The 21670-nt window shown below is 49.3% G+C and overlaps 5 protein-coding genes across 5 annotated transcripts; 2 read left to right on the forward strand and 3 right to left on the reverse strand.

The window, feature by feature from the left end:
• Window positions 1-596: 596 nt before the first annotated feature.
• On the forward strand, window positions 597-2512 carry LAJ45_07884 (uncharacterized protein; the record flags this gene model as incomplete). Its single annotated transcript, XM_046117439.1, has 3 exons — window positions 597-1274; window positions 1338-1461; window positions 1554-2512. 3 exons carry the CDS (start codon window positions 597-599, stop codon window positions 2510-2512), a joined length of 1761 nt encoding a protein of 586 aa, XP_045969424.1.
• A 2414-nt stretch (window positions 2513-4926) lies between these two features.
• On the forward strand, window positions 4927-5789 carry LAJ45_07885 (uncharacterized protein; the record flags this gene model as incomplete). The annotated part of the gene is made up of 2 exons (XM_046117440.1): window positions 4927-5410; window positions 5488-5789. 2 exons carry the CDS (start codon window positions 4927-4929, stop codon window positions 5787-5789), a joined length of 786 nt encoding a protein of 261 aa, XP_045969425.1.
• Window positions 5790-6121: 332 nt separating this feature from the next.
• Window positions 6122-6689, reverse strand: LAJ45_07886 (uncharacterized protein; the record flags this gene model as incomplete). Its single annotated transcript, XM_046117441.1, has 2 exons — window positions 6122-6180; window positions 6281-6689. 2 exons carry the CDS (start codon window positions 6687-6689, stop codon window positions 6122-6124), a joined length of 468 nt encoding a protein of 155 aa, XP_045969426.1.
• A 2593-nt stretch (window positions 6690-9282) lies between these two features.
• Window positions 9283-10035, reverse strand: LAJ45_07887 (uncharacterized protein; the record flags this gene model as incomplete). The annotated part of the gene is made up of 1 exon (XM_046117442.1): window positions 9283-10035. One exon carries the CDS (start codon window positions 10033-10035, stop codon window positions 9283-9285), a length of 753 nt encoding a protein of 250 aa, XP_045969427.1.
• Window positions 10036-14622: 4587 nt separating this feature from the next.
• LAJ45_07888 (uncharacterized protein) lies at window positions 14623-16682 on the reverse strand (the record flags this gene model as incomplete). The annotated part of the gene is made up of 7 exons (XM_046117443.1): window positions 14623-14671; window positions 14725-14770; window positions 14899-15357; window positions 15425-15849; window positions 15899-15999; window positions 16054-16133; window positions 16214-16682. The coding sequence occupies 7 exons, from the start codon at window positions 16680-16682 to the stop codon at window positions 14623-14625; spliced, it is 1629 nt and encodes a 542-aa protein (XP_045969428.1).
• Between the last annotated feature and the right edge of the window lie 4988 nt (window positions 16683-21670).

The raw sequence follows: 21670 nt of genomic DNA on the forward strand, positions 1-21670 counted from the left end.
AGGGGATTAAACGGTGGCCACTCGTGCCTTGTGCTTGTGCTTGGCGGGGTGAACCCCCCTGTTGTGATGGGGATGATGGGCCATGGGGGGGGAGGGATGCTTGTGGCCAATTATGGCGGTGTTTGTTGACTCGCGCGCCTACTGAGTGGTGAGTGGAGGAGTAGAGGAAGAGGGGACTTGGGGGCGTGTGGGTGGATGGATGGATGCTTGCCTGGGTTTGGAGAGGTGTGAAACTGATCTGATCAGATCAGATCTAGCTCTCTGGGGTCTGTGGGACTGTGGTTCGTGGTCCGTGTTTTTCTGTGTCTCTGTGTCTCCAGCTGTGTTTATGGCTGGTCTCTCAGTGTCTGTGTCTGTGCTTGCTTGCTGGGGGATGGATGATTAGAAAAGAGTACAAGTGGTATGATATAAAACACCAGCACTGCCCTGCCTGCCCTCCCCCTCCCGTACTTGTCTCTTGTTTCTCTGTTCTGTTCTATTCTATTTATTTTATTTTGCATTCTTATTAGCTCTCTTATTCCTCCTCTCTCACTAAACAAAACAAAAAACCAGAACATCTCCGAAACAAAGTCTTGTTGTTGTGGTCGCCTCCAACAATGCCCTTCATCCCCAACACGCCCGAGTCGCTGTCGACGCTCCTCGCCCGCGCCGACTCGGACACCTGCAGCGGCGTCACCAACGCCGGCAAGCCCTGCACGCGCACGCTCAAGACCACCCCCGGCAGCACAACACCCACCGCCGGCATCGTCGCCACAATCGCAAACACCCGCGTCTTCTTCTGCGAGGCGCACAAGGACCAATCGCAGAATGTGGCCCTCCGCCACACGGCCTCGTTCGCGCGCCGCCGCGAGCGCATCGGCCGCGGCTCCATGGACACGTTTATCGAGCAGGTTGAGGTCCTCGTCGGCGCGCCGGGAGGAGGCGCAACGACAAAGACGAAGATAACGGCAAAGACGAAGAAGGTCAAGGGAAAGGACGACCCGTTTGCGCAGCAGCAGCAGCAGGTGCCGCCGCAGCAGGTGCGCCCGCCGAGTCCGCCGGGGAGTCATGCGCGGCCGCCGCGGCCGCCGCGGAGGGAGAAGAAGAAGCAGAGTCTATTGAGGAGGCTGCTGTGTTTCTGTTTTGGGAATGATGATGATGATGATGATGTCGAGTATGGGTTGAGCGCGGGGAGGAAGCAGACCGAGGCGGAGTTGAGGGCCGCTGCGGCGGGTGTGGTTGAGGGGAATGGGAATGTGAGGCCCGCGAAAACGCAGGCTGCGAAGGATTCAAAGGTCTTGTTTGAAACTACGCCGCCGACACCTCCCTTGCCTAAGATGTATCCTGACCGGAAACAGGTTTCGAGCGCGATGGCGAAGAACGGGAAGGCAGCCGCTGCTGCTACCGGTGGACCGCCTGGACGGACGCCCGCGAGTGACTTTGATTACACGCCGGTCTTTGATCCGAATAGCACCACAAATCGTGAGTCTAATACTACCCTCTTTGTCCCTCTCCTCCGGAAATGATTGATATGAAAGGAATGTGAATATACTGACTCGATACAACCCAAACAGCATTCTTCTCCTACATCCCGCCGACGCTCTCCCCCAAAGGCCAAGCCCGCCTGCAACAAGAGCTCTCCAAGCCCTTCTCCGAGGGCGACGAGCCCGGCTACATCTACATCTTCTGGCTCACCAACTCACCCCTCTCACCCAGCAGCACCCCGGGCGCGCCCGGCGCCACCGCCGCCGCATCCGCCCTACACCGCATCTCCTCCGGCCCTGGCCAAAAGCCGCGCATCCTTCTCAAGATCGGGCGCGCAAACAACGTGCAGCGCCGGCTGCACGAGTGGTCGACGCAGTGCGGCTACAATCTCAGCCTGGTGCGCTTCTACCCGCACGTGTCTGCCAGTGCCACACCGACGGCCGCGACGCCGCTCGCAGAGCAGGTTGGCAAGAAGGTGCCAAACTCGCACAGGATCGAGCATCTGATCCACCTGGAGCTGCGCGACTATCTGGAGAACCCGGAGATTCAGTGTTCCGCGTGCGGGAAGACGCACAAGGAGTGGTTCAGCGTTGAGGCGACGCGCGAGGGTTTGCAGGCTATTGATGCGGTCGTGAAGAAGTGGATGGACTATGGTGAGCGCAGCGGGATGGTGACGGGGGTGAATGCGGGCGTGGCACCGATGGTGCCGAAGAAGGGGGCGAGCCCGGGCGCGAAGGCGAAGAAGACGGCGGCGAGGCCGGATCTGCAGGGCGCGCCGGTGGGGCCGAAGAAAGGGGGCAGCGGTGGTGCAGGTGGGAGTGGTAGTGGGAATGGGGGGTTGACGCCGGCGTCGGCGGCGGCGGGGAGTGGTGGCAGGGGGAAGAGTCCGGGTAGGGGGAAGAGCCCAGGGAGGGGGGCGAGGGGGAAGAGTCCTGGTAAGGTTGGGGGCGCGAGTCCCGCCAGGAAGAAGGCGGGCAGGGACCAGAGTTATGTGGATGATGATGGGGATAGTGATGGTGAGGAGGCGTATGTGCCGGATAGTGACTAGGTGGGCTTCCCTTTCTGTCTTTTCTGCCTTTCTTTCCTCCTTCCTCCCTTTTCACTCCTTTTCTTTGTTGTTGGAGCTGCGGATTGGTTGGTTGTAGATGGACCTGTTTTGTTTATGATGGATTAATGATGCCTTGTGATTGTCTATGCATGATGGTCTTACGCTCGTTTTATACCCCCCCGGATACCCTTTCCTTTGTTGTATGATTGTTATTATAAGTAAAGTAGTGTTGTGTAGATAGTTACATGCATGCATACATAGAACGTAGTCCCCGCCACGAGCTGGGCTTTGAAGCGGTTTGATTGTTGTGTTGCCTGAGTAGAGTGCGTGAATGTGAGTGTGAATGTGAATGTGAATGTGAATGTCAGAGATGGTGTGAGGGTTGCCCCGGGTGCTCGAGAAGAGAAGTTGAAAAGGTTGATTTCGCAGGGAAATTCTAGCCCTCCGGTTGGTATATCAGAGAAGGAAGTATGCGGTCCTTCTTCTTCTCCTCCTCCTCCTTCTTCTTCTTCTTCTTCTTCTTCTTCTTCTTGTGTGCGCCCTCACTTCCTATATATGGTGTTCTACGGAATCCAGTGTTAGGCGGTCGCGCGCCGGTCGTTGGTGTAAGAGGGGAGAGAATTGAACGAAATACAGCTAGCTAGCACATGCACACAAACAAATAATGAGCAGAGGCTCGGACAAAAAGTCCAGCAAGTAGTATGGTACCGGTGTGAGATACTCTGCGATTGGCCCCCGTCTGCCTTTTTTTACGTAGGTAAACATAATGTGCATAATATGGCAATCACCAAATATCACTCGACTCTCTAGACTCACCGACCACCATGGGGGTTTTTTTTTTTTGTTTGTTTGTTTGTTTGTTTAATTCATTAATTGGACCACCCATGGGCGCCGTTCAAAAAGGGGAGCGAAAGGATAGAAGGAAATAAAAAAATAAAATAAAAAAAGGGAATTCCATCCCAAGGTCCAAAGCAGCAAAAAGGAGAGGCGACCCGCTTCTACTCCTTTACCCAGTCACACAGTGTATGTTTTCCCACCAAGTCTGGGAGGTTCGAACTATCGACCTCGGCCCCTCTGGGCGACACCTCAGCTGATTAGGCCACGGAAGCGGTAGATGGTAGATAATTTTCTAATGCGATTATAATACCATTAGCGCTAGTGCGTCCGCCAAAGCCCTAACCCATAAGAAGGCCTTTGGCGGAGAGAATATCTTGAGCTCCAGAAGCTACATGTATGTAGCAATAAATCTACTACACAATGACCCACTGGCCACTCTCTTGTGAGCAATAAGAAACAAAAACAAAAAGCCCTGTAGAGTATTTTCGTACTGTACAGGCCTCCCACCCAAGATTTGAACCCATGACCTACCGTCATGGGCTTAAACACTCGGTGTTCCTCCTTGACGAGCCGTCTACTAGCTAGACCAACCCGCCCCACACAGTTTTTATTGAACTGGAAGTGGTACTTAAGGGGGTGAGGTAATGAGAGATATAATGGTGACACCTAACCCTGGGAATCTACCATGTCTTCGAGGTCGTAACCCATTAACCTCTTGTCCACTTCATAACAAAACATGGTTTTTACACCCCCCGCTCTTCCTCTCGCCGGCCGCTCTTGACACATGGCCGTCTTCTTTAGGGGTGACTGTTTCCTCACTCTTGTTGAATAACAGATAGAGTATTCTCTGGATATGGATTTTATAAGTTCTCTACGAAATCCTACGACGAAGTAGCTGCTGGGGGTGACACGTTTCTAGCGTGCGTATGATATGGGACAATTTTATTCTTTACTTCATAAATCATCTCCGCAGCTACTAAGCTACTTTTGCAGCCCAATCTAGTTTTGTCTGGGAAAACACCTAGGCCTGCTCCTATGCCGTTTTATGAAGATCGCGCACAGGAACTTCTTTGATCTAGTTGTATATTAGTAGCCGGTTTCAAGTCGAGTCCACATATCTCTGGATGCCCCGGATATTTCCTTACACCGGATTACAGTTTTCTTTATACATCCCACTAGGCTTGATGACATAGTACTGTCCTGTCCACTATGTCTGTATCCATTATTGGAGTCCTAGCCCGAATCTCGACGGCATACCCGTCCGAGTGATAGCTCATGCAGCTATACATCTCCCACCACAAACACAAACCGCACCCGCGAAGTAAGCTCTCCACCAAGCCAGCACCAAACACCCCATTATAACCTCCCTCCTCCTCCTCCCTCCCTTCCCTCCGTCGCCCAAACATCCATACAACAACCCTAACCCACCACAACTAACCCCACAACCAAAAAAAAAACGCTTGGCACCCCACCTCTTCCCCCTCCAAAAAAAACCCCACAAAGATCATTACCAGCCGCGCCAGCAGCACCAACAGCTCCTCCCAACCCACCCACAAGCCCACCCCAATCCCGCAAAAATGACCAAATTCCGCGGCTGCATCGACATCCACCGCGGCGTCGTCAAACAGATCGTCGGCGGCACGCTCTCGGACGCCTCCCCCACCGCCCTCAAAACCAACTACACCTCCCCGCACCCAGCGAGCCACTACGCAGAGCTCTACCGCACGCACTCCGTGACCGGCTGCCACGTGATCCTGCTGGGGCCCGGGTGCGAGGAGGCGGCGACGAGTGCGCTCGCGGCGTGGCCGGGCGCGCTGCAGGTCGGCGGTGGGGTGAATGGCGGGAATGCGGCGGAGTGGGTGCGGAGGGGGGCGGCGCAGGTTGTTGTGACGTCGTGGCTGTTTCCGGGGGGCAGGTTTGATATGGGGAGGTTGGAGGAGGTGGGGAGGGAGGTGGGGAGGGAGAGGGTGGTGGTGGATTTGTCGTGTAGACGCAGGGAGGGACGGTGGGTGGTGGCGATGGATAGGTGGCAGACTATGACGGATATGGAGGTGAATAAAGGTATTTTTCTCCTCTTCTTGGTGGTTGGTGTGGGGTGGGGTGGGGTGGGGTACTGATGGGTGGGTGCGGTGCGGTAGAAACGCTCGATATGTTGTCCGACTACTGCGCTGAGTTCTTGATCCATGCTGCGGACGTGGAGGGCCTGTGTAAGGGCATTGACGAGGAGCTCGTGGAGGCGCTGGGGAAGTGGGTGACGATCCCGACGACGTACGCCGGAGGTGCGTATAGCATTGCGGATCTGGAGACGGTGGAGAGGTTGTCGGGCGGGAAGGTGGATCTGACGTATGGGAGTGCACTGGACATCTTTGGCGGGGACAAGGTCAAGTTTGAGGACTGTGTGGAGTGGAATCGGAAGAAGGACGCGGAGGTGGCGGTGTAGATGGAGTTTTTGTTTGTTTATAGGGTTTTTGTTTGTTATATAGATGGAATGGCACTACTTGTTATAGGTCTGCGAGTAATTGGCTGGGGCTACTAATTGGAGTGGGCTACTAATTGGCTGGGCCACTAAGATAATGGTGTGGGCTACTAATCATTAAGGTTTGGCTACTACTAATCTACTAATAACCAAGATTCGGCTACGAGTGATGTGCGGTGCGGTTGGCTGGGACTACATGCTACTGAATCATTGGCTTCAACGAGTGATATGTGTGATTGCTCATGATGCAAGTTCTCAGTCCTGCTATGTATCAATCTTCAATCCCTCCATTCCATCTAGTACCGCCTCGGGATATCCCAATTATTAACCCCCCACCACCACCGTCTCACTCTCGCTACACCCGCAATCAGTCAGCCAGCCCATTCTATCACTCCACGCCCATCAATTCCCCCCAACTCCCCACCGCAAAAACCAAGGAATAATCAAAAACTCACCTCCCACCCCCGCGCCCGCAAACTTAGCCCCCCGATTCCACACCCTGAACCCCATCACAAACAGATTATACCCCACGCCCTGCAGCAGTGGCATCAGACACTGGTCCTTGAGCGTGATGAGCGCAATCTTCCACCACACGCCCTCGGCCGCCGCAATGCTCGCCAGGTAGCTCTGCTCGAAGCGGAGGTCCGGCAGCGTCGGCAGCCGCCCGCCGCCGCTGTGTGGCTCTTCGACGAGCGAGAGGGTGATGGAGGCGTCGTCGTCGTCGTCGATAGAGTCGTGGCCGACGCCGACGACAACGGACTTGGGGGCCGAGTCGGCGGAGGTCGGGGGCGCGGTGGACGGTGTGGACGTGAGGTGTGTGTCTTGGGCGAGGGTTTGGGCGGCAAGGGGGGCGATGTCGGCCATGACTGTCTTTGCGATCGTAGGTGGTAAGGTAGTGGGGGAGGTTTGGGGTTGCTAACAGCCTAACTTGTGAGAGGACCTGTCTTGCATGGGCAGATGGGGGAGACAGAGTGACGTCCGTTACACCAATCATCGGCCACCGCCAAGGCCCCACACCCACATGCCGGCCACGTGAGAGAGAGGGTCTGTGTGCGTGTGTGTGCCTGGCTGCTGCCCTGCTAGTAAAAATATGAGCCAAATTCCCCTTCCACCCCCCCCCCCCCAGTCCCAACCCAACACACTGGGTTCCGGAAGCTACTCTGCTTACTGGGGTCAACCTCGTAATCTCCATGATCCAGCATTTTACATATGTAAGTGATTATGCAGAGGGGCCCGTGAGAGACCTGAATTATTATTTGATGGGCCGTTTCATTTCACGATTTGGGACGGTCCTGTAATCTCAATCTCCGGGGTGATAATTAACTGCCAGATTGCGGTTTTGAAGGTGGGTTGGGTTTGGGTTCGGGCTTGGGTTGGATTTGGCGATTGGGTTTGGAGGATTGGGGGTGCGGTGAGATGGGCTGTAGGTACTGCTGCTGGTGATGGGCACAGGTACGGGTGGTCTACAGGTGGTAGAATATGGAGATGTAGGTAATAGGTAGAGTACGAAGACGTACATGTACCTATATGTACCCTATGTAGAGCTACACAACCCTACCTATAGCTAGCACGACTGTAAAACAGACTGTGATAATACTCTATCGTTGTGCGCCATACCACCATACCACCACCGCTCTACAGATACACTATCATAGCTACACTACAGGTAGCGACAAATACACACCCATCCCATCATATCCCTCTCTCTCCGGCCCTATATCGAAGCTTTCTCCATGGCCAACCCATCGCAGCTCAACCCGCTATCTCGTACCCCCGCCCCCGCCCGTCCTCAAAACGGCTTTCCATTGCAAGCTGCACATACCCGTCCCATTGCAATTGATGATCGAAAAATAAATAATAAAAAAACGTTAATTGTCCGCTTCATCCGTTATCGAGCGTAACATATATGCAGGCTTGTTTATATTATATCTACACGAGGTGTGGGTGAGGCGAGCGTGAGCTTGAGAGTTGTATTGAGTTCTCTGAACTGTAGAGAGAGTAAAGCGAGCCGAGTGATAGAGCAAGCAAGCAAGCAAGCAAAGCTTCCCCCCAAGCTCCCCAAGCTCCCCAGAGCTCCCCAGAGCTCCCCAAGCTCTCCAAAGCTCCAAAACTCCCCCCCAAAACCAACAAACCACCCTACCCAAGCAACCCCCACAACTGAACGCATGCGCAGCAAACGCAAACACGCTAACCACATCGTCATAATAATCCCCCCCCCCCCCCCCAAATCCCAATCCCCCAATTCCCAAAAAACCCAAACGTAACCCACCAAACGACCATCCCCCGAGCGCAGCACACACCCAACATCCATCCATCTGTGTACCGCAGATCCCATTTCCCGTTTCCCAGCAATACCAAAAACTTAAGATAACTGAGACACGCCTCTTGTTTTTTTTTTTTTTTTTCATGCGCGCGGACGGATCTGTGTATTGTATGTATTTGCCGTTCTACACACACACACACACACACACACACGCACACGCACACATCCCACGCGCTACACACAAGAAAAAAGGAAAGAAAAGAAGGGAAAAAACGCAAGCTGCACGACTCAATTCTCCGGACGAAACATTCTGGTAAGCAGGCAAGAGGAAGGGGGGGGGGGGGTTCGTGCCGTGTGGCCCGCTCTGGTTACGAGAGATCACTGGTAATTTGTGCATATATACATGTATACTCTATTATCGATATTGATATACATGTAGGTATAGGTATAGGTATAATATTCGTTACGGCGTGTATGCATGGCATACGTGCGGCGAGGAATCACAGCTGAATAAGACGTAGCAATGTCATAAATAGAGTCCCGCATGTAGTAGTATGATGATGATATGATAAGATTTTAACTTAACTACATACACATCTTTCCCTTCCCTTCCCTTCCCTTCCCTTTTTCCCTTTTCCCTATCTCCCCAACTCCACTTTCCTCTCGCCCTAGATAGATAGATCTCTCCCGGATCCTATACCCCCCTGGTTCCACAAAAAATATGCTATACAAGAATGAATATATCCGAGAAAAACCGTCATGATAAAAAAACAAGAATTGCGCTACATAATAGTATAGTACACCCAACATATACGCACACGCACACGCACACGCTCTAAAGGCAATGGAAAGAAAGAAAAGAGAAGGACAAGATAAGATAGGTTTTTATATGGAAACACCATGCCAGTTGATAGTAGGTCATAGTCTGTTTTCCGACCGATCATTGAAAGAAAAGAAAAATGGTTAGTAATGACAAGAAATGAAAATACATAAAGCCCACACATACACAAGAAAGAAAAAAAGAGAAAGTAAAGGGTAAAGCAGATACATGAAGATAAAACCTAGAAAATAAAAAAACCCAACCGTTTTTTTTTTCTGACAAAAAATGTTACACCAGTAAAAAAAGTAAGGAAAATCCAAGAGTCCGAAAGTCCGAGAGAAAAGAAAAGAAAGACAATAAACGCGAAAAACGATTTAAACACGCCTCCTCTTCTTATCCTTCAACCCCACCTTCCGTGATGAGATCAATCCCTCCCATCGCTTTCCGATGCTCTTTGCATCTTTCCGTCCCCCTAGGCTCTTTGCACACTCCTCCCAGTCGTTCTTTGATAGGTTTAGTTTGCTCAACACCATCTCCACCAGTAGCTTGTCCTCGTCTACCGACCACTCAGCATCGCTCGACTCGTCCTCTTTCGATACCCGAAGGTTTCTGTTTGGCGGTGATGGCGGTGTCGTGAGCCTTACGCGTTTATTCCTGGGTGTTGTGAACGGGTCTTGGAACTCGTGGTCTGAGTCACCACTCTCCAAGCTCTTCATGCACGTATTCTCGTCAGACAGAATCGGGAATGCCACATCTCTGGCTCTCTTGTTCCTTCCTGCAATTGGCGTTCTTGGTGCCGGCCTTCGCGGTGTGCTTGGTGCGGGTTGTGCTTGCTGCTTCCGCTTCTGGACGCTATTCTTCTTGGGGGGTGTTGCAGCGACGGGTGGTGGAGGCGGAGGTGTTGAGAATCGGTCAACCGACAGGGCCTTCTGCAATCGTCTGCATGTTTGAAAAAGGCCTGCAGGCGCGCTTGCAATGAAGGAAGGTGCCTCCTCTAGAGGCGGGGAACGATATGATGAGGACGATATTGCTGCCTGCTGTACGTGTCGCGACGAACGACGAAGAGGGCTGGCGAGGGATTGAGTAGTTGCGCGGTACTCGCAAGGAATTGCACTCGGAAGAAGCATGATAGGCTATTCAATTGTTTGGTTGAGGGTGTGGCGGAAGCGAGGTTATTGTGAGTTATCGAGAGTGATTGAGTATGGGGGGGGCGGCGAGTTATATGATCTTCCTTGCAGGACAAGCAAATCGGTAAAACACGACGTGCAAGACAGGTATGTATGTATGTGTTTATGTATGGGCGAGGAAGACGCGGTCGTAGCGGGGACGCGGTGCAAGGGGAAAGAGAGATGATGATGTGGAGTCGCGTTGTTTATACAGTATTGATCCGGATTATCTTTTGAGGTCGTGTTTCCAGGAGGCTGGAGAGAGATTGTAAGAAGAAAAAAAGGTTTGTTGATTATTATAGTGAGCAGGGGGAAAGAAGAAAGAAAAGTAAAAAGAAGGTGGCGGATTGGGGGGGGGTGGTTGTGTGTGTGTGTATGTGTGTGTGTGTGTATGTGTGTGTGTGGGTTTGAGAGAGAGGGAGGGGGGGTGGTTGTTTCTTCCTAGAATGGGGGATAGACCAAACAGCCAGCCGGACGGACCAGAGACGTGCTGCTACCTACGTGCTTGTGCGGGTATGTGGTAATAGAATCAATCTGTGGTGGTGGGAAATTGTTATGAATATGGAAATCTCTCTCAAGGGGGGGGCCGTGACATGGCAGATGACTGCGCGGAACCAGGGTCAGGGCCAGGGCAAGGGCCATGGGTGTACGTGGCGCCTTTCCCGTTCAGGGCTTCTTGGTTGTTCCTCGCATCGCTTCCCCCAGGTGTGTAACGCTGTGTGTCCCGTTCTGGTAAGGTGCTCAGTCCGCTTTCGACTCAGCAAGTCTGCTTTAGTCCTTTTGAGACATGGCCAACTTTGTCTCTCCCAGTCTCGCTGCACCCACTACGGAAAAGCGCCAATGCCCTAAATGGGAGATTTGCCCTGCATCCTCCCTGTCGTGTACAGTCGTCTCTGGGTCAACGACGAAACCAGTTCGATGGCGAATAGGCCAATCGGAGCCAATAAAAGCCAACAAAAGCGCCCCGACCCCTTTGCTTTGACTGACTATCAGCCCAAAAAGTAGCCACTCGTCATCGAGCCGGGTTCGTCGTTGACCCAGAAACGACTGTACCTGTCAACCTCTGCAGAAAATCTTGCGGGACCGACCAAACGAGAGCAAATATATCTGCCTTCGTTCCCCCCCGCCACAAAACTATCCAAAAATGACTCGCAGTTTCCCCCTCCCCGTTCCGCCGGTAGGCAATCGATAGAACGCGATAAGCGATTTGGCACATCTCCCTCATCTCGAGGAATTGTTTATATAAACGAGTCCTTAAGACTGGCACGTGTTTGGCTGCGGGCTGTTTATTCCACGAAATTCTCCAAAGGTACGACGTTAGAATACGATACATCCACAACAACAACCCCGAACAGGTCTCATGCTGAGAGAGAGAGAGGGCCCTGCTTTCCCTCTTCGGTATCTCGTCTCGCCTTGTCACTTCACTCGCTCGGTATTGCCCGGCAGAACGGTCGGTGGTGGATGTGGGAATTTCGTTTTGTTTGTTTAATTTCGTCGATTGAAATTGGAAATCTGAGGGGAAACATCGAATGTTCCGATAACCCACTTGGATCTGCGGCACCCGTTCTGTGCATACACACCAAGTTGGCCCGTTCGGAGCCCACTCCGAAACCGACTTTCTATATTTGTCCCCATGTCGTTTCGCTTCAAACGTAAGCCTCAAAGCCAAAGCGTTACACAAAACATGTGTGTGTCAATTGTCGTCTCTATCTGCTCTGTCATGGAAACCTCCAATCTCTATATATAATTGAACAAAACAGACGGACGTGGAGTGTTGGTAGTGGAGAGAACATATCTGTCCCGTCTTTCAAGGCGTCCACAAATCGATTCTCATATATGTAAATCTCCGTACCCTTGACTATCTACTAGCAGGTTGGGATCAAGCAGATAGGTAGACGAGATGTCTGATCAGCAACGCACGTAGCAACAAGCAATCCAAGTCCAGGGTTCCATGACAAATTTATAGATGGGGAAGCATGAATATGCATGCACTGATGACGCTGGAGCGGTAAAACCGAACGTTAGATACATGTACATACATGTATATTTGTCCAAACCATCCCCGCAAAATTGATTAGTCGTTGAGATCTCAACGTCATCTCTGCGGGGAGTTAATCTATCCGCCTATGAGATTGCTATGGGAGGCTGTACTGTCCTTATGATAAAACGTTGAATTAGTCTGACTCTGAACAAAGAAAAAGACCAGGGGAGTAATCTGATTGGCTTTGAAAGTGGGAGATTTGGTCTCTGGAGTAACAGTTGACACCTGTTGTGATCTCTATCAACACCACTCATTTCCACTAGCGCCTAGCTAACGTACACCCCATGCCGTACCGCTGGTGAGGATACGTCAGCGCCGTCGTTATTTTCCAGAGTCAAGCTTTTCTCGCTCATCTAACGCACTCGCTTAGTGTTGATCCCGAGGGCGCACACACACACACCAAGCGATCATGGGGTATCACTCGTTTTCATGTTTGTTTTGACAACAACGGATTTCACGCGCCACCGGCGAGCATCATCCGTCCGACCTTTTAGGGTTTACCAAGGAGCGGGGTTAGGTTCGGGTTTTCAGCACTAAATCTTAGTCCGTATGTACCTGCATGAACCTAGCTGAAACGGGAATGGTGGTGAGTTTCTTTCGCTAAAAGACGCCGTTCCCAAAGTTTAGATAAGAGTGATTATTAAATTTACCCGTGGTCTTATTTTATGCAATTGAACCTCTTATCATCTCTTAGTCCTCTATCAAGATCGCGCTCGCGTTCCCATGGGCGATTATTGCTCACTAGGCTTGATAATCGGACTCTCTGAGCAAAGTTTTTCCATGATCCAGTTATGAGGGAGAAAATCCATATCTCGATACTGTGTTTTTGCACTATATCCTTTTGTCATGACGTTGTGAAGGGCGGGGAAAATAAACCGTGGTGATGTTCAATTAAAGTGGGGAATCTCGATCTCGGACAAGACTTCGTATTGTCTGACGGGTTTACGGAATGTCTCTACAACTTGAACGATAGTAAGTCACGGCCATATATATTCATTTGGGTGGCCAGGGGGTTGGCAGCTTCAATATAGGCGGGCTTTCAACCATGACGATCGCGAGCAGATTCTCTACCCAACCTCTCTGAGAGATGGGCGGAGCTCCTCTTTTCGGTAAAAATGAAAACTCTGTATGCGCAAACCCTGCACTGACAGCTAGTGGCCGGATATGATTACATAGTAAATCAATTGGATCATAGTCCATCACTCGCTATAATATGTCCATGAGCGGACCGTGAAATTTCGAGCAGATCCTCATCGAGATTAGAGGGCCTAGCGCTGGTGTGTGGAGTGACGAACTCAAATGGGTACAGTATCTATAGTGGTCTCAAAGGCTGGTCGTGGAGTAATACTAACTTTTTTTTTTTTTTATGAAAAATATCCTTGGTGGTTTTAGACCACTCCCCTCTTGTGTATTGAGCCGAGGGGAGAGGCATTGTATCGCCGCCTCATCGCTCCCAGTTTTAAAGGGTGTATATCTATACCAGAGACCCATACCTATAACTCAAAGGCCTTGAAATCGGCTATATCTAGGGACTCGCCGGGGAAGGTTCCGTGGATCTCTATAAAACAGAAACCACTCCCGTGCTCTCTTTAACTCGCAAGCGTATGCTGAGAAGAAGATCATTGAGTAATATCAACAAAAAAAAAATCGTCACTACTGCAAGGACGTCATTTTTATATCCGAGGCACCACGGCGCAGTTAAGCGATCCGCGGAACTGGCTGCTTCAGGATCTTCGTACTTTGAATCCGGTGATTGCAGGTACAATACATAGTAAATGTATATGCCTGTTGCTATATGGGCGGCGTTTTTTTTTTGTAACGAGAACTGGAGGTGAGAACCCCCTTTCGGCAGCTTTATTATAGGTGTTTAGGTACTGCCCAGTGGGCTAGCTATCTGGGTAGATAGCCCGCGCAATAAAGTACAATATTGCCACATATTGTACGCGGGCTAGAAGCAAGATAGCTCTAGTAGTGGTGAGAGCAGAGTATTTCACAGATCCAGATCCAGAGCATACTCTATCGATTACCCATTCCTTCCGTCCACAGTGCACCGTCCTTCCACAATCATTCCAGCAGCACGCACACGCGCGCTCCCCGGTATTGCGGGAAATCATGCATGATTCAGATACAGTCGCAATTTCTCGGGAAAGCAAGATGTAATACCGGATGGCAGGGGTATCCTGGAATGCTTCTGGAATGACACGGCACTATATGTGAAGCACGTTTATTAAGAGGAGTTGATTTAGATAGAAGGAATGCGTCACGATTTGACGTGATGCGACGTGACGCGACAGGTATGTGGGGAGCGGCTGTGGGATGTGGTTGTGGGGTAGTGGCGGGGCAGGCGTGTGTAGGAGAGTGATATTTCATGATCCAATATTTCTTCTTTTGTTTTGGGGGAGAAATATTCGCTGACTGTTGGGTGTTTGAGTCGCCGTATATACCACTAAGAACGTTAGGTGTTCTTTTGAGGACCTAAGGGCGGTGATAGAGGTATATTTGAGGGTTTAATATTGGGTGTCTTGTAGCGAGAGTGGGATACATATGTATGTATACCTGGACATTATTAGCTACGTCATCAATATCGACATTGCCAGGAATAATATTACCAGTAGTCATCATTACCATTATCTATCACAATTGCCATCGCCATAACTATCGCCATTACTATCACATAAAGATCTCAGCAGAAAAGAAATTCGTTTATTACTTAATATGTAATTACTGGATGCCGAAATTACAAAAGAAAAGAAAGCATGCAAAGAGAAGTTACCACCCCTTACTGATTTTATTTTGACCATTATAGTCATCCTCACCATCGTCATCCTCGCCATCAGTATTTTCGCCATCAGTGCCCTCACCATCTTCATCCTCCCCCCAGCCATCACCGTAATGGTTGTCCTGCATCTTCACCACAAACACGCCCCTCTCAATGGTATTGATCACAATCCAGCCGCTCTCAAACAATCCATAGCTACTCCACGTACCCACAAAGTCGACCAACCCACCGATTGCATCGTCCTCGGGATATACATCGAAGAAGCCGACCTCCTTGACACCAGCACCGGTAGGATCCTCTGGGATACTCGATACATCTAGGATACGCAGCCCGGCGCCGTAGTTGGACTGGAATGAAAAGCCGTTCTTGATGTACTGGTTGTGGTCGATGGAGCGTGTGTCGGACTTGTAGTAACCCGTCTGCAGGGGTCTTTCAAGGGAGGAGATATTCCAGATAAAGGTTACTATATTACAGCTAGCGTTAATATAAAAAATTCGATAGAAGACTCAAGCGGGAGACAATGGACATACCCGGAAATCCATCTGCCGCTAGGCCAGACATTTCGTACTCATCATACTCGTCGTCCATCAACAAAAACTCCTGCCATTCAGTGTCTAGTAACGCTCCTTGGTGGGTGTACTGTGCGCCCTCGTACGAGGTTCTGGAGATGATGGTCGAATTCTTCTTGTCGGTCACGTCATAAATTGTGAGCGTGTCCTCGTTGTATCCGTAACAGATATCGTGGCCAAGATATTTTGTGTCGGGACCCTTATACTCGAGGCACTGAGCATCATGAACGTAGCCGTCCTGCGCAGCACAGCCTGGACTGGTGGGGTTGGTGGGATCGGATAGATCGATAAAAATGAGTCCGGACGCACAGGTGGAGTTGCGAGGGCGGGCGCCAACACTTACGGCATATCCGAAGTCCTCGTTGATGACAATGTTGTGGGATGCACTATGTGAGGGTTAGAAAGGGTTTGAATAGTAGAAAGGTGAGATCTTACCCAATTGGCAAGTCTCTGAACATTCCTGTCACATCTGTCTCGGGGTCAAAGACTTTTGGTGATGTGCAGGGCTCGTCCCTGGAAGGCTTAAGCTCAATAAGCTGGACTATATGTCAGTATGAATTTTTGACGATGAATTGGCTTGTTAAGCCCACCTTTTTCAAGTCAAAAATCTGGACACCGTGATATTCCGCCTCCGAACCAATGACCGCATAATGCTTCAGCACACGAATTTCTACCAGTTCAACCAATATTAGCAAAAAAATCAAAAAATCAAAAAATCAAGAAATAGGGGCCCAATTTCCCAATACGTACCCCTCCAAATTATGGCATCACTCCCCTTCGTATTTGGCAGCCTCCCGATATAATCCAGCGCCCCGTCCTCAGTCACTTCCGCGAACGCCGCACCATCTGCCTGCCCAATAATAATAAATTCTCTACCATCGTCCGAGGTCCATCCCCACGAGCTACTACCCTCGCCCGTCGCACTGCCAAGCTCAACATGAGGGACAAAGTATCTTAGGTCAATATTATTGCACCTAAAGGTGGTGTTAATCCCAGAACCTGCATACCCATCGACGCAAGGCGTGTAGGTGTCGATCTTTGGGTAAGTTGAAGAATTGAATAAACCTTCAGCCCGTGATTTGTCGAAACTGGTGTTCTTGTTCTTCATGATGGTGCGGTGGACTTCACCGGAGACATATTTGAGCTGGCGGGCCGGATTGCTAATTTCTTTGCCGAGTACGGCGGTGAAGAAGAGGAGGGACAAAGAGAGGAGCTTCATTTTGGGGATTGGAAAAGGGGAGCACGGGATGGGGCTGTCCTGGTTGGGAGAATTCCTGAGGGAGAGAATGGAGTTTATATATGTTGCAGAAGGAGGGAGAATGGGTGCGCAATTGGAAATTTGTGTATTGAGTGTGTACCAAGCCCCCAATAATCCAAAGAATACCTTTTTGGGCGAACACAAAGCCTCATAGGAAGGACCCAAAGAATATTTTCCTTAAGTCCCGAGGAAGGAAAGCAGTATCTTTCTTAGGTTACATGTCCACAGCCTTGAGCAGTGCATAACTTGAAGTTACGCATCTCGGAATAAGTAATCTAGTATATATGTAATACGGCAGATGTACATATTTGGACAGCCCACACTTCCCCCATCGGAACAAACGCCGGAAAGAGGCAATAAACGAGTCCTATCGACTACCTACAAGCACAAATACTCTACTCTAGGGTAACAGCTCTGGAACCGAATGCTGTTTCGGTTCTCTTAGACGTGGAAAGTGCAATATCATCAGCCCTATGTCTTGGATGTTGAAAAAATAGCTGCACTATGGCGGAACATTATGCATACGTGAGTGCTCTACCTGCTCTAGAGTTTGTAGAGTAATCGTTCGAGACCAAATCCACACATGGGCCAATTATATCTAGTTAATTATGGCGATCGGGATAAGCTTAAAATAGGCGCTTGCATTCCAGTTCGCAGAGACTGCATACTAAGCTAAACCCCTGTTGGCCAATAGTAACTACGCCACAGGATCGTCGCCAAGACTGAACCATAGGCCGGTAGAAGTAGTAGTACTTTAATTGAACCTCCGTGTCGTGTTAGAAAGCTGGCAGTGTATGGTAGGTCGAGTGCGGTGGCCAAGCTTCAGGTCAGGCTGTAGTTATGGAACGAGGCCTAACTGAGACAGGATCTAATAGAGTACCTACATGTACATGGACCAGGTAATCTAGCTCTGTTCTAAGCATTTTATTTTCCTATGCTAGTACATAATCTACATGTAGGTACACTTCAAAGCCTCGTTCTCCTATACGCTGCGCATGGCGAGCTGCGTGGATTCGTGGATTCGTGGACTCATTCGGGAACTTCTGGAGCCGGAGCTTCATCTGGCTAGTAATGACGATTTCTGCAACAGTGGGAAGGTGTTTGCAATGGCCCCCACTCATTGATCTCACTTGGCACTGATGCAAGATCATGACGACTGCTGCAGGAGGGAGGAAGAAAGGAAGGAGGCAAAGAAGGCTGCGAAAATGTCCTCTGAGACTCAATCCGATGTAGGGATGATTGCGTTCTTGGTTGAGATCAAACCTACTCCATCGATTTCCTGGGTATAACTCGCCGCCTTGGGCTGTAAGTTCGAGATCTAGATACAGACTTTGTAGCCCTGGCTACCTATTCTGCCAACGTACATACTTACCCGTTGGTTCAAGTTCCATATGTCTTTTCACAACATCCACCGTGGGACCAGGGGATTGGGTAGGTTCTGGTAGAATGCCAGCACAATGGATGTCTTTAGGAACAGTGGCGGACGGGTTTACCTCGGTGCTGCAGCTTAGATCCATGACTGGGCTGTGAATTGTTAGTACGTACCTATGGGAAATCATGCCTAGCTCTGGACTAGGTCAATAAGCTCGGTGATGATTTGGGATCTTGGGGTATATTCTTTCTTTGCTAATCAGAAATCTTTCACATTATATTAATACAAAGTTCAACAAGGCACTATTACGAACTTAGGGTATTCGAAGTTCACAAATCTGGAAATTTGTAGCTTGCTAGCAAAGGGTTTATGACAGTTAAAGTTTTGAAGAGATGTTTATCTCATGTCCTGTATACCTTGTCCTTAAGAGGAGGATCCTCGGATACCATTGATCAGAAAGTAGGTGATAGATACGCATTTTCTAATCTTCGTGCTTTGAACAATTTACTCGATAGAGTTCCCTTAACATACAATGACACATCCATTAATCTGCAGCTGTTAAGCACCGGATTATGGGATAATATACTAACCACACCAAACTACGCCAATGGGGTCCAAATATGTTTGTGACCGCGATCGTTATATTTCCATGGAACAAAAATCCCCAGATGTCAGCTGTGAAACCACCTGCATAAATATCTATCTACAGTACTGTACTTACCATTGTATAGCCCATCATAAACCTAATCAGAGACATACGTAGGTCGTTTTCCGGGCGCCGTTCGTTACCACGATGGGGGAACAAAACATACATGAAGACACACGTGAGACTAACACGCAGCTAAGCTTCCTCCCAAGACAACCATAATAGCCCCAACTGCTATGGATACATGTAGTTCTGTAGTACTAGTGCCGTTAGTTCAGAGTATCCAGAAATAAGCTTCTATCACATGACCGGCTGTAGTGGACCGAGAACGTGTAATCCAATGAGGCGCAACTGTAGATCACTATGTGGACGAGGTTAAGGTCATCGTGATGGAAATACGGGGTTGAAGGTATCTTTCGAACCTGGGAGGTGGAAGTTGGGGGGGGGGGGGGGTGTTGTCGTGGGGGGAGGGCTGTAGTTGGGGTATCTGAGGGCGATAAAGGATGAGAGATGGTGGATGGTGGATGGATGGGCTGGCGTTGGTGAAGCATGTATCGTGGGCTAGAGTGGGATATTTTGTGCCCTTCCATGATTGTTGCAGAGGATATACATGTACTAGGGTGTAGTGAAAAGTGATCAGAATCTGATAAGACAAATACATGTATTCACCGCAACATTCACTTATCAGATTCTGATCACTTACCCTCAACACCCTGTACAGTACATAGTCTATGCACCGTCATGGACACATAAAGTATCTATGCTTGGTGGTTCCTGGCGGAGCTCATCATCTATTTTGTCCGTGGGGCTACAGTTACTCCATAATCGTTCAGCAAGAGTGTTGATAACTCAAGAAGAATCATAATAATTTTCCATCTATTACATAAGACTACCATATACCCTAATCAGAAGTGAATTTATAGTAGCCAGAAATAAGTGCACATAACGAGCCGAATGGTTAGGGACACACCGTGTGGGAGATCGGATTTGCATTATACCGTTAGGTTGCAGGTTCCATGTACTTTTTGTTCTTTTTTTGGAGAATTTTTTGGGTGATTGTTTTACGGCTAGATATTTTGTTTTTGTGAGCTTTCAATTAGGTTGGTGGCGGGAGGGTGGTGGGAGAGTTTTCTACGATGATTGTGGGGCTGATCTGTTGAATATTTGCTACTTGTTCTCTTGGTACCGTGTTAATAACACTTCTTTTTTTTTTTTTTTTTTTTTTTGCAACGTCCCTATCACTATAAAATGAGCGTGTTCCTTCTATGGACTCTTGTAATGCCAATCATACGATACGATTCTCTCCAGTCTCTTATAAACTGCACTCTGAATAACATGTTCTAATCTTGATCTTGTACACGTCCAAGTAACCTTTTTTTTGAAGATTTGGTTCTGCCCTTTCGATGGTTTCACTGCAGGCGCTGGCGCCTAGCTATCGGCGGTTCATCCGGGAGCCGTGACATTAACAACCCTATGTGACACTGTACGATTCGTAGTTTTTTGGCGTTTCCAGACTAGACTGGGTCTGCATACCACCAAAATATGGTAAATCCTCTCTTCTTCTTTTTTACCCTTAATATTTCCTTACATAGTAACAACGCCACGATATTTTACACTTGGTATCTAGGTCGAATTACGAACACCAATGCACACGAATACTCTCTAAAGAATGAGATGTGATTTCAACCTCCACTCTCACTAAAGATATAATAGTCGAACTACGAACACCGCTGGATGTAGGGAGTTGTGGCGACGTATACCGATACGCCCTGCACTTCCTACTCGTATTAGAGAGTTTTAGCTGCGCGAGTTGAGCAGAAAGTCGAGCACTTGGACAAAAAGTCCTGCACCTCTTATTGGCTGAATTCTTGCAAGCCTTTTTCTAAAACAGCTTGAAGTTTTCTCCACCCTGTCCGCTAAAGCTCTCTATTTTCCTGACGTTTTTTAGACTGGGCTGCATGCATCGTATGCAATAATGGCCTGGTTTACAAACGTTAGAAAACTACGAGTAAAGATATATCAACTGCATACATCTAGAAATCGAGATCATCAAGCCATGGATATCGGGGGATATAGTCTCGTGCCCATCGATACCATTACGTCTCTGGTGTGGTCTTTTGAAGTATAGTATTATTTGTGGTAAAATAATATCCAGCCGCCATAACCACAACCACTAACACCACCAAACAGATACCAAGTGGGTTTACGACTGGGGCGAGAAATGTAGACAGGACGTAACTGTACATATTGTACTACGTCCCAGCCCGTACTTCCAGTTCCGCCCTCTAACCACCCGGGGAGCTGCGACCTCTCCATCAATAAGGACCACTCCCCATCCTTCAGCCTACATCGATATCCACCACCAAGGTGCTCTACTCGGGTCTACCTAGCCAGCCTCGGGTTCGTCCCCGCACCCTGTAACCACTTTCCCGCCCCCTCAATTTCCCTACACTTTGCAGGTCTCATTCTACTCTACTCGTTTACCACGAAAAGAACCAGAAAATGCAAGTGACGGAAACAGGGATAGTTTGTATGAGAGACCACCGCCACTCCATACAAATAATCCTTGCCCTGAGTAACTGCATTTTCTGATTCTTTTCGTGGTAAACAAGTACACGGCTCAGCTGGCTGTTTGTGCACTTTGCGAACGTATGTAGGTACATATGTACAGTACACTCGCTCACCTACGGATCCTGTATGATGGTTGTGTTTGCAGTAGTTTAGACTTGGCTTCTCAAAATTAACTACACAATTGGCCTCAGGTCCTTGACTACCACCGGACAGGATCCACCTTTCACCTCATGAGTGTGCACACCTGCATATCTTCATAAACCAACCGCTTGTTTACCCAGTGCGTGGAGAATCAGCTCTTGCCACCGAGAGAAAAAAAACGGGTGAAAAATGCACTTCCGGAGACGCCCCCGCAGTTGT

Source organism: Morchella importuna, assembly GCF_003444635.1.
Source record: "Morchella importuna strain M04M26 chromosome Unknown Morimp01GS026, whole genome shotgun sequence".
NCBI lineage: Eukaryota > Fungi > Ascomycota > Pezizomycetes > Pezizales > Morchellaceae > Morchella > Morchella importuna.